Here is a 14,437-nt window from a genome sequence, read left to right as displayed (position 1 = left end):
CTAGCTGCCCACAGTGAGGCCAGTTAGAAGGACCCTATCAGCCTTTGGACAAAAGGGCCCTAACTCTCCTAATTCTGGGCTTACTGGTTTTGCTCTTACCTTGATCCTGGATCCCCTGCCCTCTCACGCTGTCTGTCCCTCCTGTCTCATCACTGTCATGTTAACCCCTGCCCTAGGTTACCCTATGGACCTCCTCACCCAGACAGTCTCTCCCTGAAACAGAACCTAGGGTGCTCAGAAGCCATTCGGTCAACTTGATCAATAGTCATTTACCAAGCATTTATCTCATGAGAGGCAGTGTACAGTCACTACATAAGACTGAATCTGACCTTGTGGCACTTCAATACAGTTTATACCACGGATAAACCCAAGGTACCCAGTGAATAGAGCACCAGCCCTGAAGTCAGGAAGACCTGAGTTCAAATCTGGCCTCAGATATTTACTAGCTGTGTGACCCTGGGCAAGTCACTTGACTCCAATTGCTTCCCCAAATACCCAAAACAAACAAAAAAATCCAAGGAAAGGCACATGGCAATGGGAAGTGCCTAGCATCAGTGACCAGGCTGTAGCTCTACCAAGGGATATAGCCAGTTAGGCAACGAGCCTCTACTAAGCACCTACTGTATGCCAAGCACCCTGACCTTAAGAAGTTCACAATCTAATGGGAAGACAATACGTAAACAACTACAAGAAGATACACATGGGATAAACTGGAGATGATCAATAGAAGTAGGCCCCGAAGATAAAGGAGGACAAGAAGAGGCTTCTTTCAGCAGAGGTCTTTAGCTTAGGCTTGAAGGAAGCCAGAATCACTCAGAGGCAGAGATGGGGAGGGAGAGAGCTCCAGGCGCTGGGGGACGGCCAATGAAAACATCTTCCAGCCAAGTGGAATACTTAAAGGCTGTACAGGGTTCTTCCCACTGTGTCATAGTGTGATTTGTGCAAGGTCTCGCACCTATGAAATGCTCAGGCTGGGCCTTAGAACTCTAGCCTCCTGGCTCTAAGCCCACACTCTTTCTATTATACTCAAATTGCCACGAAACAGTCCCCACCCTGGGACCGAGGAAAGGAACCGATTATTGCTGCTGCTCATACATACCGAAAGGAAGTTTCCCAGGGAGGGGAAGGACATCAGAACCTGCAGGAGGTTGCCACTACAAGCAAAGCCATCTCCCACGTAGCCAGCCTTACAGGTACAGTTCACATCTGGAGGTCAGAAGTACAAAGTTCCCAGTGAGTACTGGTAAGCTGAGATAGCACTGCCCACTCCCACCTCCTTCCTAGGACAGAGAATTGGGCAGGTACCAGCCCTTCCTTAGGTTAGAATGTCTGAGGTGTCCTGACCATCCTGGGAGAAAGGCCTGAAAGATTGGAGATTGGACTGGTGTTCTTACCCTTTATTCGGTAGCAGAAGACATCCCACTGTTCGCTTTTGTTGGGCCTTGCCCCGTAGTCCACGATGCCAACGAAGCCTGAACCACAGTTCTGGGAGGAGTAAGCAGTTGGATAGGCCACCCTCCCATCATTGAGCCAACCAGCTGAACAGAGATGGTATTTGGCCTGCAAAAAGATGGAGATGTGGCTGCTTTAGAAGTAGAATTACCATTCACCTTGTGGAGTTGAAGTAAATTCGCTTGCTTTTTCCCTCTGTGATCTCCTAGTCAAATCAGTCAATCAACAAGCATTGATTAAATGCCTGCTGTATATCAGTCACTGAGGTAGGGGTTGGGGACACATATGAAGAATCAAACCATTCTGGTTCTCAAGGAACTTAGAGGTCATTTAGTCCCATTTTTGGTTGCCAGATGGTGGCGGATTTGAGGGCAGCCAGACAGTGTTATTTGCAGTCCACACTGTCCAAATTAGAATAGCAAGGTGGCTCAAAGCTCTCCTGTTTATGTGCAGAGAGCAGCTTGCCTGTTGACTCATCTCTCTGGCATCTTCCCATCAGGACAAAAGCAGCTCAGTTCCTCCTTTCTGACAACTGTGTTTACCAAGGGCTCAGCCATAGTCATGCCTCATTGAGCTTTTGGACAACAGCTAACATGGTGAGTACAGGTCTTAGGCATGCGCTTTGAGCCCTCCAGTTTTGCCTACCTATTATCCCTGACCCCAGGAGGGAGGCTGACAGACCACAGGATCTCAGAGCTCAGATCTGCAGCAGGGTTTGCAGAGGAGGTGTCTGCAAAGATAAAGGGTGCCCCCAGGAGTGAGAGGCCACCAGAGAAGGGGCAGACTGGCCAAGGCTTTGGTGCTGATCCCTGTTGGGATTCAGTACATGAATAGCTGATGCGCTTCTATCCTGGGCAAGGTAGAGAGAGACAGACACAGAAAGAAAGACAAGAACAAAGGAAAGGGAGGAAGAAAGGAAAGTGAAAAGAAAGAGGAAACCACCCTCTGAATTTCCTTGTCATTAAAGTGAACTCCTAGGCCCCACTCTGGGAAGAAAAACTCTGTGGCTTGCTATATACCATGAGTTAGGTGCACTTGCATCCCTTACTGTGGTTCAATAGAATTAGTTCTGGCTTCGGAATAAGAAGACCTAGGTTGGAATCCTAGTTTTGTGATGATCACCTGTGAAAGATTAGCTACTCTGACCAATATAGTGATCCAAGACCCATGATGAAAAATACAGGGAGAGACCTGATGAACTCTGAGCCCAGACTGAAGCATCCTTTTTTCACTTTATTATTATTATTAGCAATGTGGCTGCTATGGAAATATGTTTTGCATGACTTCACATGTATCACTAATATCAAATTGCTTGCCTTCTCAATGGGTATGGGGAGAGTTTGGAACTCAAATTTTTTTTAAATGAATGTTTTAAAAGAAAAAAAGTAAAATTTAAAACAATCCTAGTTCTGTGATTCCCATTTGTTCATATGACTTTGGAATGAGTAAGAGAATGGCTGGCTTTGGAGAGTCTCTAGTTCAAGCCCTGCTGCTGACACATCTGGCCTGTGTGACCTTGGGCAAGTCACTCGGCCTCCTTTGAACTTGCTGAGAAGGTATATTGGTAGAGGAAGCCTGTTACTGAGAGCTTCCTCTACCAATAAAATCACAGATCCAGGCCCTATCCCTATCTCCATGGTTTGGGGCAAGTCACTTCTGTGCACATCTTGCACAAAGTGGGGGAGGGGGCATGGCATTGAAGGCCCTTCCCACCTCTAGATCCATGATCCTGTGGAATTTCATGCCAGGGAAACATTTTCTGGGAAAGAGGGAATTCTGGGGTGGATTATGTCACATACAATTGGTGAATGGGAGGGGAATTTTGTCAGAGGTTGTCAGCTCATCAAGTGATCCTGACTTTTGGCCTTAGTGTTTACAAGGCCGTAATGTAAGTGTGGCACCCCCTTCCCCCAAAGCAGATTTTTGCTGGAGTACAAGAAGCCAAATGGAGAATCATAAGCTTCTCAGCAGGTAGAAAGCCATTAATTGCATTTCCTGGAAATGCCTTCTAGCGCTTTAAAAACAGCAGGTGTGAAACTGCCCGTATGTGCCAAGGATAAGCTAAGATGGAAAGATGCTGACTGGAAATACATTTCACGTTGGTTTTTTATGTTCAAAAGTGTCCTGCCAATTTCTGTGCTGAGACAGCACTTTTTTTTTCCATAGCCTGCAGTGGAAGGAAGGAGGGAAGGGAGGAAAGAAAGAAAGGGGGGAGAACAGAGAGGAGAGGGAGAAAGGAGGGAGGAGGAAGGAGAGCTGAAGAAGAGAGGAAGAAGGAGGGAGAAAAAGAAGAAGAGGGGAAGGAGAGGAGGAAAGGAAAAAGGGGAAGGGGGAAAGAGAAGTGTGTGTTGGGGGGGGCAGAAATCAGCAGGAGCTGGGAACAGCCAGCCCACTCCTTCCTTCTCTACCTCAGGGAATAGGTCACATTCCGGTAATGATCCTAGCCTAGTGCTAATTAGCTCATGCTATTAGCCACAGCAGAAGTACAAGAACCCCAGGACATTGGTTGCTTCCTTCTTCTTTTTAAAATCAATTTCTGCTATCTTTTGTCTTTCCATCATCTCCTTACCCTCTCCCAAAGAGTCATCCCTTATGATAAAGCATAAAAAGTTCTGCAAAACTAAAAAATAAACTGTAAAATTCAGACATTATAAACAGTGTTCCAGACCCATGATCCCCTGCCTCAGTGAAGAAGTGGGGCTGGGGAGAAGGTGCTTCCATGACTTGGGTTTTAAGAAAGCCCAGCATTGGGTGTGACATCATTGCTTTCTTGAGGACAGCATGATAAATCATCCCAATGCCTGGCATATTTTCCACTCCTTACTGCTACTTCTCAGAAGCCTTTTTTTTCTTCTAAGGCTCAGCCTGAGTACAGCCTCTTCCATGAAGGCTTCTCCCTGAGTTGACAATGCTCATCCCATCTCCAGATCTCTTTGTATTACAGACATTTCTTGTATACATGGTCAAGTTGAGTTGATAATGCTCCTCTCCTCTCCAAGTTTCTTTGTTATTATAGACATTTCTATACATGATCGATTTTCTCCATTACAATGTAAGCTACTTGAGGGCAAGGACTATTTTGCTTCTGTCCCTTACGTACCATGGCGCCCTGGCATGGTGGTATTAACATTGGGAGGGATAAATAAGGCCCCAAAGGTGACTCACTGTCAAATTGGCCTCCAGTGTGTGGAAAGTTTGATTACTCTACCTGTAACTACAGATGAGCACCTGTGACAACACCCTCCCCCGCCCTTCGGAATGGCTATCAATCATTCAACAAGCCTACATGTTAAGCACCTACTATGTACCAGAAGTTGTGCTAGCTTCTAAGGACATAAGGACAAAAATTAAACAATCCCTCCCCAAGGGAGTTTACATTCTATCAGGTGAAACAACATGTCCACAAATATACAAAGTAAAGATAATTTGGGCAGTGAGGGAGGCATTAGAAACTGGAGGCATCAAGAAGAATCTCTTAGAAGACGGGGTAGTGTTTGAAGTGAACTTTGCAGGAAACTACGGATTCTAAGAGTGGAGGTGAGGAGGAAACACAGCACAGGTTGGGGGATGAGTTGTACAAAAGTTTGGAAATAGGAGATGGAGTGTTGTATGAGCAGGATAGTGAGAGGACCAGCTTGGCTGGACCAGAGAGATTATGAAGAGGAGTGATAGAGAATAAGCCTGGAAAGGTAGCCAGGAGTCAGGTTGTGAAAGACTTAACAGAGGAGATTGTATTTGATCCTAGAGGTGATAGGGAGTCATGGAAGCTTAATGAGCAGGGGAATGATGTGGTTTGATCTGTGCTTTAGGAAAATCACTTTGACAGCAGAGGATAGATTGGGGAGGGGAGAGACTTGAGAAAGGGAGATTAATTAGGAAGCTGCTGCAATAGTTTAGGTCAGATGTGATGAGGATGAACTGAGGTGGTAGCCATGAGAGTGGAGAGAATTATAAGCACTGTACTTAACCCTGTAATTTAAGAAATCTTTGCTATTTCTAACGTAGTAACAAAGACCATAGGGGTTTCTCCTTACCCATCCTCCCAGTAATAGAAATGTAACATGGGTGACATACATCTATGAGGCTTCTTTCTGCTTAGCAATGTTCCTGACATATTTTTGAAAAGGTGCCAATACATAATAATAATATATATATATATATATATATATAAAATAAAGGTTCTGAATATATATTAATGATAGATAGATTGATTGATTAAGGGTTCATAAGCTGGGGCCTGCGAAGTTTTTAAAAAAATACTTTGATAACTATTTCAACAAAGTTTTCTTTATAATCCTGTATACTTTTTGGCCGTATAAATTGTTCTGAGAAAGGGGGTCCATAGACATCATGAGATTGACTGTCAGAGGAGGCCTGTGTCATACAAAAAGTGATCAACTCCTTAAGTAGAAGGTGAATTTCCTGGAGATCATGCTTACCTAGGCTGTATACCAAGCCCAGCAAGTAAGGCTAGGACCGACGACAAGACCCAAAGAGCTAAAGAGATCTAGAAATGGGGAATGAGAATTCACAGCTCATCTCCCTAACAGGTTCTCTCATTGAAGGATTGCTGATGTCTGGTAACAATGATGATTTTTGTTCTATTATGACAAGTTGACAGGAAATTAAAGGAGAAGGCTAGGGCTAGGGGAGCTTCCAGAAGTTGTTAAGCTTGTGATGTTTTCTTGTTTATTCTTCCCTTCCATAACACATAGGTGGTAAGATAAACAAACCACAGTGATTTTGTCCTCAATAGCATCCTCTCTTTGGTGCTGGTGACTCTTATTCATAGGACCAAGAACTAGGGGCCTTTAGAACTCATCCCATCCAGCTCCTTCATTTTAAAGAGGGAGACCAGGTGACTTGATCAGTTCACTGAAGTGAATTGCTCAGGGTTATTCACAGGAGCAAATCATAAAATTGGGATTTGAAACCCTGACAAATCTTTTGCTCTTTCCACTGCTCTGTGACCTTGGGTAAATTTATACCTTGGCCAACTCATATTTACTTAAACTGCCCTAGTTATAAATGGGGATCGGTGTTGTCGCTGACATCTGTTTACTTCTCTGGGTTTATTAGTTAATGGAATTTGGCAAACTATGTGTTTTTTTCCTCCTCTCCTGATATTACCCAGAAAGATTAGATAGAGGTCTAGAGTCTCAGCCACTGAACTCACTAACCTTCTGGGCATAGGAGAGCTGAATGTAGGTGGCCACCGTTGCTTCTTCCTTAGAGCATGTTTCTTTGGCTTCATCAAAGGTCAACTTGTACTGGCCTCGGGGAGAGCGTAGGTGAAAGACGCCAACGGTTGCATCTGAACAAGAAAGAAGAGAGCCCATTTACTAAGAGGCAAATGGCGCTGTGTTGGGAGTCAGAGGGCCTGGGTTTGAATTCTGCTTCTTCTATTTAGAACCATAAGATGAAGAAGATTTAGATTTAGAACTGGAAGAGAGTGCAAAGTCATTTGATAGATGAGGACCCTGAAGCCAGAGCAGTTAGACAATTTGCTCATAGTCACTCGGGTAGTAAGTGGAAAAGATAAGATTTGAATCCAGCTTCGCTGATTCCAAGTCCACAATATAGCCCTGCACCTTTCTGCCTCCCTCTAACTGTATGTCTTTGGGTGAGTCCCTTCCTCTGTCTGGGCCTCAGTTTCCCCATATGCAAAATGAGAAGATTGGATTAGAAAACCCTCAGCGTCTTCATCTGTAAAAATGAGGAGATTGGATTATATGATCTTTGAGGTTCCTTCTTGATCTAAATTCAATAATGTTTCACATGTGCTTGTCTTTTCTACCCAACCAGACTGTCAGGTATTTGAAGGCAGAGAACATGACCTGGTTTCCCACTAATCCCTTGATTAGAACTTGTTGTATAGTAGGCATCTGATAGAGTATAAAATAAGTATAAGTATAAGATACTGATAAGTATAAAATACATCTCATCAACATCATCAGCTATCCCCTTCCTCATCATTCATACCATCATCATAAAAGCAAATACTGGGAGTCTAGACTGTTTGATGCTATGCATCAGATACAATTGACCATCAATTGTAGAACCATCATAGGGAGGTTGATAACCAGGACAAGGCTCTGAGCCGCACTTCTACCCCTTTGGTTGTGTAGAAACAATTGAGTTTAGCACCTAGTTAGCAAGTTAGTTGAAGTAGGAAGTGACCAGATGGGGGCTCTTCCTCCCCTTTCACTAGTGCTGGTTGCCTACTTCCAAGTGGGTTCCTTCTTGTCCTGATTCCACGTGCTCCCCTAATCTTCCCAGCAGCAGCCTCTCAATATCTCCAAGGTCTCTGTCTCCTCCTAATGAAGCAATATCCTAAAGTCTTCTCCCTCCCCTTCCCCACCATAACAACTAAATTTGTTGATTTGAGGGCACTTCAAGGTGCTTTCCCTCGGCACCAGACTCTGGTGACATCTTTATGGATCCTTCATTGGAGAGTTCTGCACCCATAGTTGCTTATCTATTCTCTCTTGCCCCACAGGCCCCTGGAACACTGACCCTGGAAGTGGAGGTCTGCACAGTTGGCATCTGCGTGGCACTGCCCATTGTCTTGTAAGCATCTGTCAATGGGGAGCTGTTCCACAACACAGTCCAAGCCATCACCCACATAGTGGCTTTTGCATTCACACCTGTGCTTGCCCTGTTGTGGGGAGAAAAAGATGCAGCAGTGAAATCAGCACCCATCTTCCCCTGCCCCACCCAGGACAAAATGTGAATGGGGAGCATTTATCTTCTTATCCCAAACCAAGCCTTCATGCCACTCCTGGCCACCATTTCTAAACCATGTCTCATGATCTCTAGCCATCATCCTTATTCCCTTCTTGTCTCCCTCTCACTGAGACCTTGGACTTTGGCCCTGGACCATGTTGGGCTCTGATTGGCCAAATTCCCTTCATCTTGCTTGGAACCTCTGGCTGCCATTTCTAAACCGTGTTATCTCATGTATACCCCTCCCCCTCAGTCTCCTTTTATGTGTTGTCTTCCCCTGTTAGAATGTAAACTTCTTGAAGGCAAGGACTGTCTTTGCTTTTGTATTTGTATCCTCAGATCTTAGTAGAGTGCCTGGCACATAGTAAGTGCTTAACAAATGTTCTATCTACTTATCCCTTCATCTATCAATCCATTCATCCCTCTACCCATCTATCTGTTCATCCATCTATCCATTTATCAGTTCATTCACCCATCTATCAATCCATTCACCCATCTATCCACCCACCCATCTATCCATTCAACCATCTATCATTCCATTTACCTATCAATCCATTCACTCATCCATCAGTCCATTCACTCATCCATCAATCCATTCACCCATCTATCAATCCATTTACCTACCTATCTATCCATTCATCCCTCTCACCATCCACATATGTATTTATTTATAATCATAAATGGAGAGTTGGGAGAGTTCTTAGAAACCATGTAGTCCAACACTCTCCTTTATTAAATGAGGAAACTGAGGCCAAGAGAGGAAAAATGTCTTGCTTGACTAATGGATTGGTATGTAGGGATTGAAAGTTTCACAGGGAAATTCACATACTGCAAAGGCTGCCAGGATGAGCAGATCACAGATTTAGAGCTGAAAATGAGAAATTGCCCAATATAGCCCTCTCGTTTTGCAGTAAAAGGTACTAATGCCTACAATTCTATGAATATAGGTGAGAGATAGAGTGGTTCAGAGAACAGAGGAATCTAGTAAGATCCAGATTCAAATCCTTATGCTGACCCATTTTGTGATGCCGGGCAAGTCACAACCTCTCCATTATAAATTGCAGATGAGTTTCCAACTGCATTGGTGGAGGGATTTATTTCATACCAGGAGTTCCCTCCACTGATTAAATCACAGATTGGGATCTGTCTGCCTTCCCCTATCCCCTAACCCAATAAAATGTGTAGATTCTTTTCAGAGTATCAGCTCTAAGTGTAAGACAGTGTAGAATAAGGCCAGGAAACTTACCGGTCCTGTCATGGTACAAACTGCATGTTCATGACACCCTCCATTGAGTCCATCTGCACAAGGGTCCACAGCAGTGCAGATGTGCCCATCTCCCTTGTAGCCTTTTTGGCAGTTGCAGGTCACCACCATGCCCACCTGGGAACACTTGGCAACCTTCGAGCAGCCCCCGTTGTTCTGCTTGCAATAATCTACAACTGCAAGATCAAAGACACAATTATTAAGTTGGACTTTGTGCCAAGAGAACAGAGGAGAGAAGAGGTGCAGCCCAGCTGAGACCCAACAATGGACAAGCCCAAGAATCCTTCCTTGAATGATTTCTTTTGACATTTCAACTTCGATTGGGAGCTTTACTTTTGTCAAGGAATTCCCAGCATTGCAGGGGGCGGGGGGAGGGGGTGGCTAGTCATGAATACGCAACTGTGAAATTCTGAGAGAAAGCCATCAGTATTCCCTATTCTTACTGACCCCATTTATAGTTTTATCCAACAATGGATCCAGTTCCTACTATGTGTAAGGCACTGAGCTGAGTCCTGTAGCTGAAGAAAAGATGCATGAGAGATGTTCTTGGAGGAGATAGTGAGGCTGATGACTTGGTGCAGCTCTGCCTCACTTAAATCTAGCTCGTGCACAAGTCAAGATATCACCCTTGTGATGTCATTGGTCCTCTTTGAAAAGGAAGAATTACCAAGAACAAGAAGAAGAAGCCCTCATGCAGCCTCCTGGGAGATCTGTCTCAGAGGGATACAAAGGGCCAGCCTACACAGTTTCCCCTCTTCCTCCAAGGCTTTTGACTCTGACTTTCCTTGGGAAGGGGCTAAGGTGGCTTGGTCTCTCTGTGCGACCTCGGGCAAATCACTCTGGGGCTTCAGTTCCAGTTTTAAATTGATCGTTCCAGTTTTAAATTGATTATTTTAGCTATGTGATCTTAGGCAAGTCCCAGCCTCCTTCTGCCTTAGTTTCCTCATTTGTAAAGTGGCCTGGTTGACCTCCAAGGTCCTTTTCGGCTCTAAATCTATAATCCTATGAAAAGTTAAGCAGATTTTGTTTTCTATCCTCTGGTGCTGGGAGGAAGAGGCAAATGGCTAGGAACAGGACCTAGAACCCACTGATTTTTAGTTCACTGCTCTCCCTCAGGCCTCAAGGAAAGCCATAGTCGGCCAGATTGTTCCTTCTTAGATCAAGCTACAGACACTAAACACAAGCAGTAGGGGAACTCACCTGTACATGTTATCCCGTCCCCTTCATAATGCAGGTTACACTCACACGTGCCATTCTCTTTACAGGTGGCATATTTAGAACATGGCGGGGTGCACACGGGGAGCAAAGCTGTAAACAAAGACATCACTGTTGGTTGTGGAACATTGGACATGAATAAATTTTCTTTTTCTTGTCTTTTCTTTTTTTCTAGGTGTTCCATCCAGATTTTCTTTCTTTTTTTTTCTCAATAGTATTTTATTTTTTTCCAATTACATGTAAAGATAGTTTTCAACATTCGTTTTTTGTAAGATTTTGAGTTCCGAATTTTTCTCCTTCCCTCCCCCTCCCCAAGACAACAAGCAATCTGATATAGATTATGCAAGTACAATCACATGCATATATTTTCAGTGCCAGTGCTGGACCTGGAGTCAGGAAGACCTGAATTCAAATCTAGCCTCAGACACTAGCTGTGTGACCAAGTCACTTAACCTTTATTGTCTGTTTCCTCATCTGTAAAATGGGGATCATTATATGCCTCCCTCCCAGTTGTGGTGAGGAACAAATGAGACAAGTACTTGTAAAGTGCTTACCACAGTGCCTGGCAATAGTAAGAGCTATATAACATTAACTATTATTATCAACATCACTATTGTATGGGCGGGTTCAGGAATGTGGTCTGAGGGACAGGAACGCATTCTATTTCTGGAGTCTCCTTTCTGGTCCGCTTCTCTCCGTCTCTTGTCTGGTGCCAGACGGCTGTTGATGAACGTTAACTTTATCATGTTCTGATGCTGGGAGGGGGCAGGCAGATTGCTCATCGCCAGCTCATCTCTCTCCCTCTCTACAAGGACAGCCCCTTGATATTCTGGCCCACTTCTTTTTCACTATTTTTTTTTCCATGCTTCACTATTTTTGTTCTGATTTTTCCAGTTTGATAAGGAAATGGATAACTATTTTGATTGGCTCAGCATTAAGTCTGTGGTATAGTACTAGCTGTACTATAGTGCTACTCCTGGGCGAGTCATTTAAATTATCTGAGACTCAGTTTCCTCATTTGTAAAATGTGAAGGAAACCTGTAATGCCTACATCACAGGACTGTAGTGAGGCTGAAATCATTCATAAAGCTATTTGGGAATTTTAAAATACATGCATTTCAGACCTTATCATCATCATTCTTATCATTATTTCCAGAGGACTTGGGTTCAAATGTCCCCTCTGATGATTGTAACCTATGTGCTCCTGGATAAGTCATTTAGCCTGTATTTGCCTCAGTTTCCTCACCTACAAAATGAGGGGGTTTGGGCTAGTCAGAGGCTCAACCCAGGGTCTAGGACTTGGTTTTTTTTAATTTTTAAAAACTGTCTTAATATAGTTTCTTTTATAATTCTATGCATGTTGTTACAAACGTTGAAAAATGTGATTCTGAGAAATTCTCTGCCACCACAAAAAGAGGCAAACCTCCTTTCGATCCAGCAGGTTGCCAACACCTTCCTCCTCATCTTGGCTCAGTGAGTCCCCCTTGGTCATTGAGTCACAGTAAGGTGACTCCCCACACTCTGCCTTGGATTGCATTACTTAGGGACAGACCTAGCTGAGTGTCACAGAATCGCCCAGTCCAGCCTGCTTCACAGAAGCAGTCCCCAGAGCCGGTGATGCCGTCATTACACGTTCCATGTTCTGAGCATTCACAGGCTGCAAACCAAACAAATAAAATAAATTAATAATAATAAGTCAAGAAGCATTTATTAAGTGCTGAGGGAGTTGGACTAGAGGTTCTCTCTAAGGCTCCTTCTGGCTCCAAACCCTGTGGAATCTCTTCCCTTTGTTCCAAGCCTTCTAGAGCTATTTGGGGAGCCCCTGCTTTGACCGCAGATTCAGCCAGTTGCATGATGGGAGTGATTTTAGTGAGCAGCAGGAGCTGGGGCTGCCTGACTCTTCCCATTTGGTCTTTCTCTCCCAAGTCCACAAAGACATGGGCTCAGCACTCTTGATCACTGCTCTCCTTCTTTAATGATTCACTTGGTACAAGGCAAGGTGGTTGGGGTGGAACCAGATTGGCTCTGGGTCTGGCCTTTGGGCTCTCGTCTCAGGTATGTGGGCAAAATCAGTGAGCATCCTGCCCCGGAGCCTCCAGCTTTCCGTGGAGGGGGCACAGAGATGGGTCTTGGGCTCTTCGAAGGTGGTGTTGGCTCCTACTACCTTCATTTGCTTATGTGTGCCATGGGAAGGCTCCATTTGAGTGAGCTCTGCCCCAGTGGTGAGTGGATGATTGTCCAGTTAGAAGAAAGAGGGAAAAGAATGAGTCCCCTCTGGAGGAGGAAAGGAAGAGAGATGGGATTACCCAGGATGAGAAATTGGGGGAGGGCTCTGGTCTGCATTGGTGGAAAAAATACCCAAGAACCAATGAGAGAACCCAAGGCCCCTCAGAGGCAGGTCACCTGTCCAGCCAGAGTATTGTAGACACTGAAGAAATGCTTGTAGGTTTGTTTTGTGGTTGTGGAAACAATTTCAGGGAGAAGTGACATAGAAGACATTGTAGATTTGGAGCTAAATGGGTCCATAGAGGCCATCTGGTCCAAATCCTTTATTTTTTAGGGTCAATCAGGTGGTAGAGTGGAGAGATCCCTGGGCCTGAAGCCAAGAAGACCAGAGTTCAACTCTAGCTTCAGACACTAACTAGCTGTGTGACCCTGCATAAGTGACTTAATCTTGCCTGCCTCAGTTTCCGCATTTGCAAAATGGGGATAATACACCTACCTCAAAGGGTTGGTGTGAAGATCAAGTGGGATAATAATTGTAAGGTGCTAAGCACAGTGCCTGGCATACAGTAAACATTCTATAAATGGGAACTATTATTTTTATGGGCAGGCTATGTGGCGCAGTAGATAGAATGTTGGAGTAAGGAGGACCTGAGTTCAAATCTGGCCTCAAATACTTACTAGCTGTGTGACCCTGGGCAAGTCACTTCACCCTGTTTGCCTCAGTTTCCTCACCTATAAAATGGGCTGGAGAAGGAAATGGCAAATGACTCCAGAATCTCTGTCAAGAAAACCCCAAATGGGGTCATGAGGGGTTGGAAAAAGCCGAAAACGAATAAGCAACATCAACATTATTGAGGAAATTGAGTGCCAGGACAGAGAAGAGACTTAGGATAATAGATCCAGAGCTGAATGGGTCCATGGAGGCTGCCTGGTCCAGCCTCTTTATTTTATAGATGAGGAAACAAAGACCAGAGCATGAAGTAATTTTCCCAAGGTCATGGAGGGAGGGCAAAGGGTCCTCTTCTGGCATGGGCTTCACAGAATCATAGATGCAGAGCTAGAAGGGACCCAAGAGATCATCCAGTCAAGCACCCTCATTTTACAGATGGATAAACTGAGGTCTAGGGACACTTGACTTATCTAGAGTTATACAGGTGAGTGATAAAGATGAACTTAAAAGTCTCTTAAGTTCAGCATTCTTCCCACTGCACCATGATCTCTTCTCTCTAGTTCAGTGCCTGACATTTTGCAGATAGGTAAACTGAGGCTCACTTTTCTGATCCACCCCAGAACTTCAACTTACAATGCTCTTTAGATGTGAGTCCATTGTGTGAATGACTTCATGTAGCATCATAGCTTTAGAGCTACAAGGGACCTTGGGAACATGAAGCTAGCAAGCATTTATTAATCACCCACTACATGCTAGGCTCTGGGGATAAGACCCCAGACAATAACACGGTCATATCTTCTCATCTTATAGAACAGGCGCGGGGGAGGGTATGGCCCAGGACATCAGAGTTTCATGGCTCTGGGAAGGGGTAAAGATGAATGTGA

At 44.5% G+C, this 14,437-nt stretch overlaps 1 protein-coding gene across 3 annotated transcripts in view; it reads right to left on the bottom strand.

Annotated features, from left to right (window-relative positions):
- STAB2 (stabilin 2) overlaps window positions 1-14,437 on the bottom strand; it is a 171,397-nt gene that overhangs the window by 16,691 nt on the left and 140,269 nt on the right. For all 3 annotated transcript variants that reach the window (XM_036760302.1, XM_036760303.1, XM_036760304.1), the window contains 7 exons: window positions 12,210-12,314; window positions 10,643-10,750; window positions 9,425-9,618; window positions 7,969-8,110; window positions 6,633-6,766; window positions 1,395-1,560; window positions 1,100-1,206 (listed from right to left, as the gene is read on the bottom strand). In XM_036760302.1, coding sequence (XP_036616197.1) covers window positions 1,100-1,206; window positions 1,395-1,560; window positions 6,633-6,766; window positions 7,969-8,110; window positions 9,425-9,618; window positions 10,643-10,750; window positions 12,210-12,314 — 956 coding nt within the window. The remainder of the gene's footprint in view (window positions 1-1,099; window positions 1,207-1,394; window positions 1,561-6,632; window positions 6,767-7,968; window positions 8,111-9,424; window positions 9,619-10,642; window positions 10,751-12,209; window positions 12,315-14,437) is intronic.

Source organism: Trichosurus vulpecula, chromosome 5, assembly GCF_011100635.1.
Source record: "Trichosurus vulpecula isolate mTriVul1 chromosome 5, mTriVul1.pri, whole genome shotgun sequence".
NCBI lineage: Eukaryota > Metazoa > Chordata > Mammalia > Diprotodontia > Phalangeridae > Trichosurus > Trichosurus vulpecula.
This window is presented reverse-complemented; position numbering and strand designations above follow the sequence as displayed.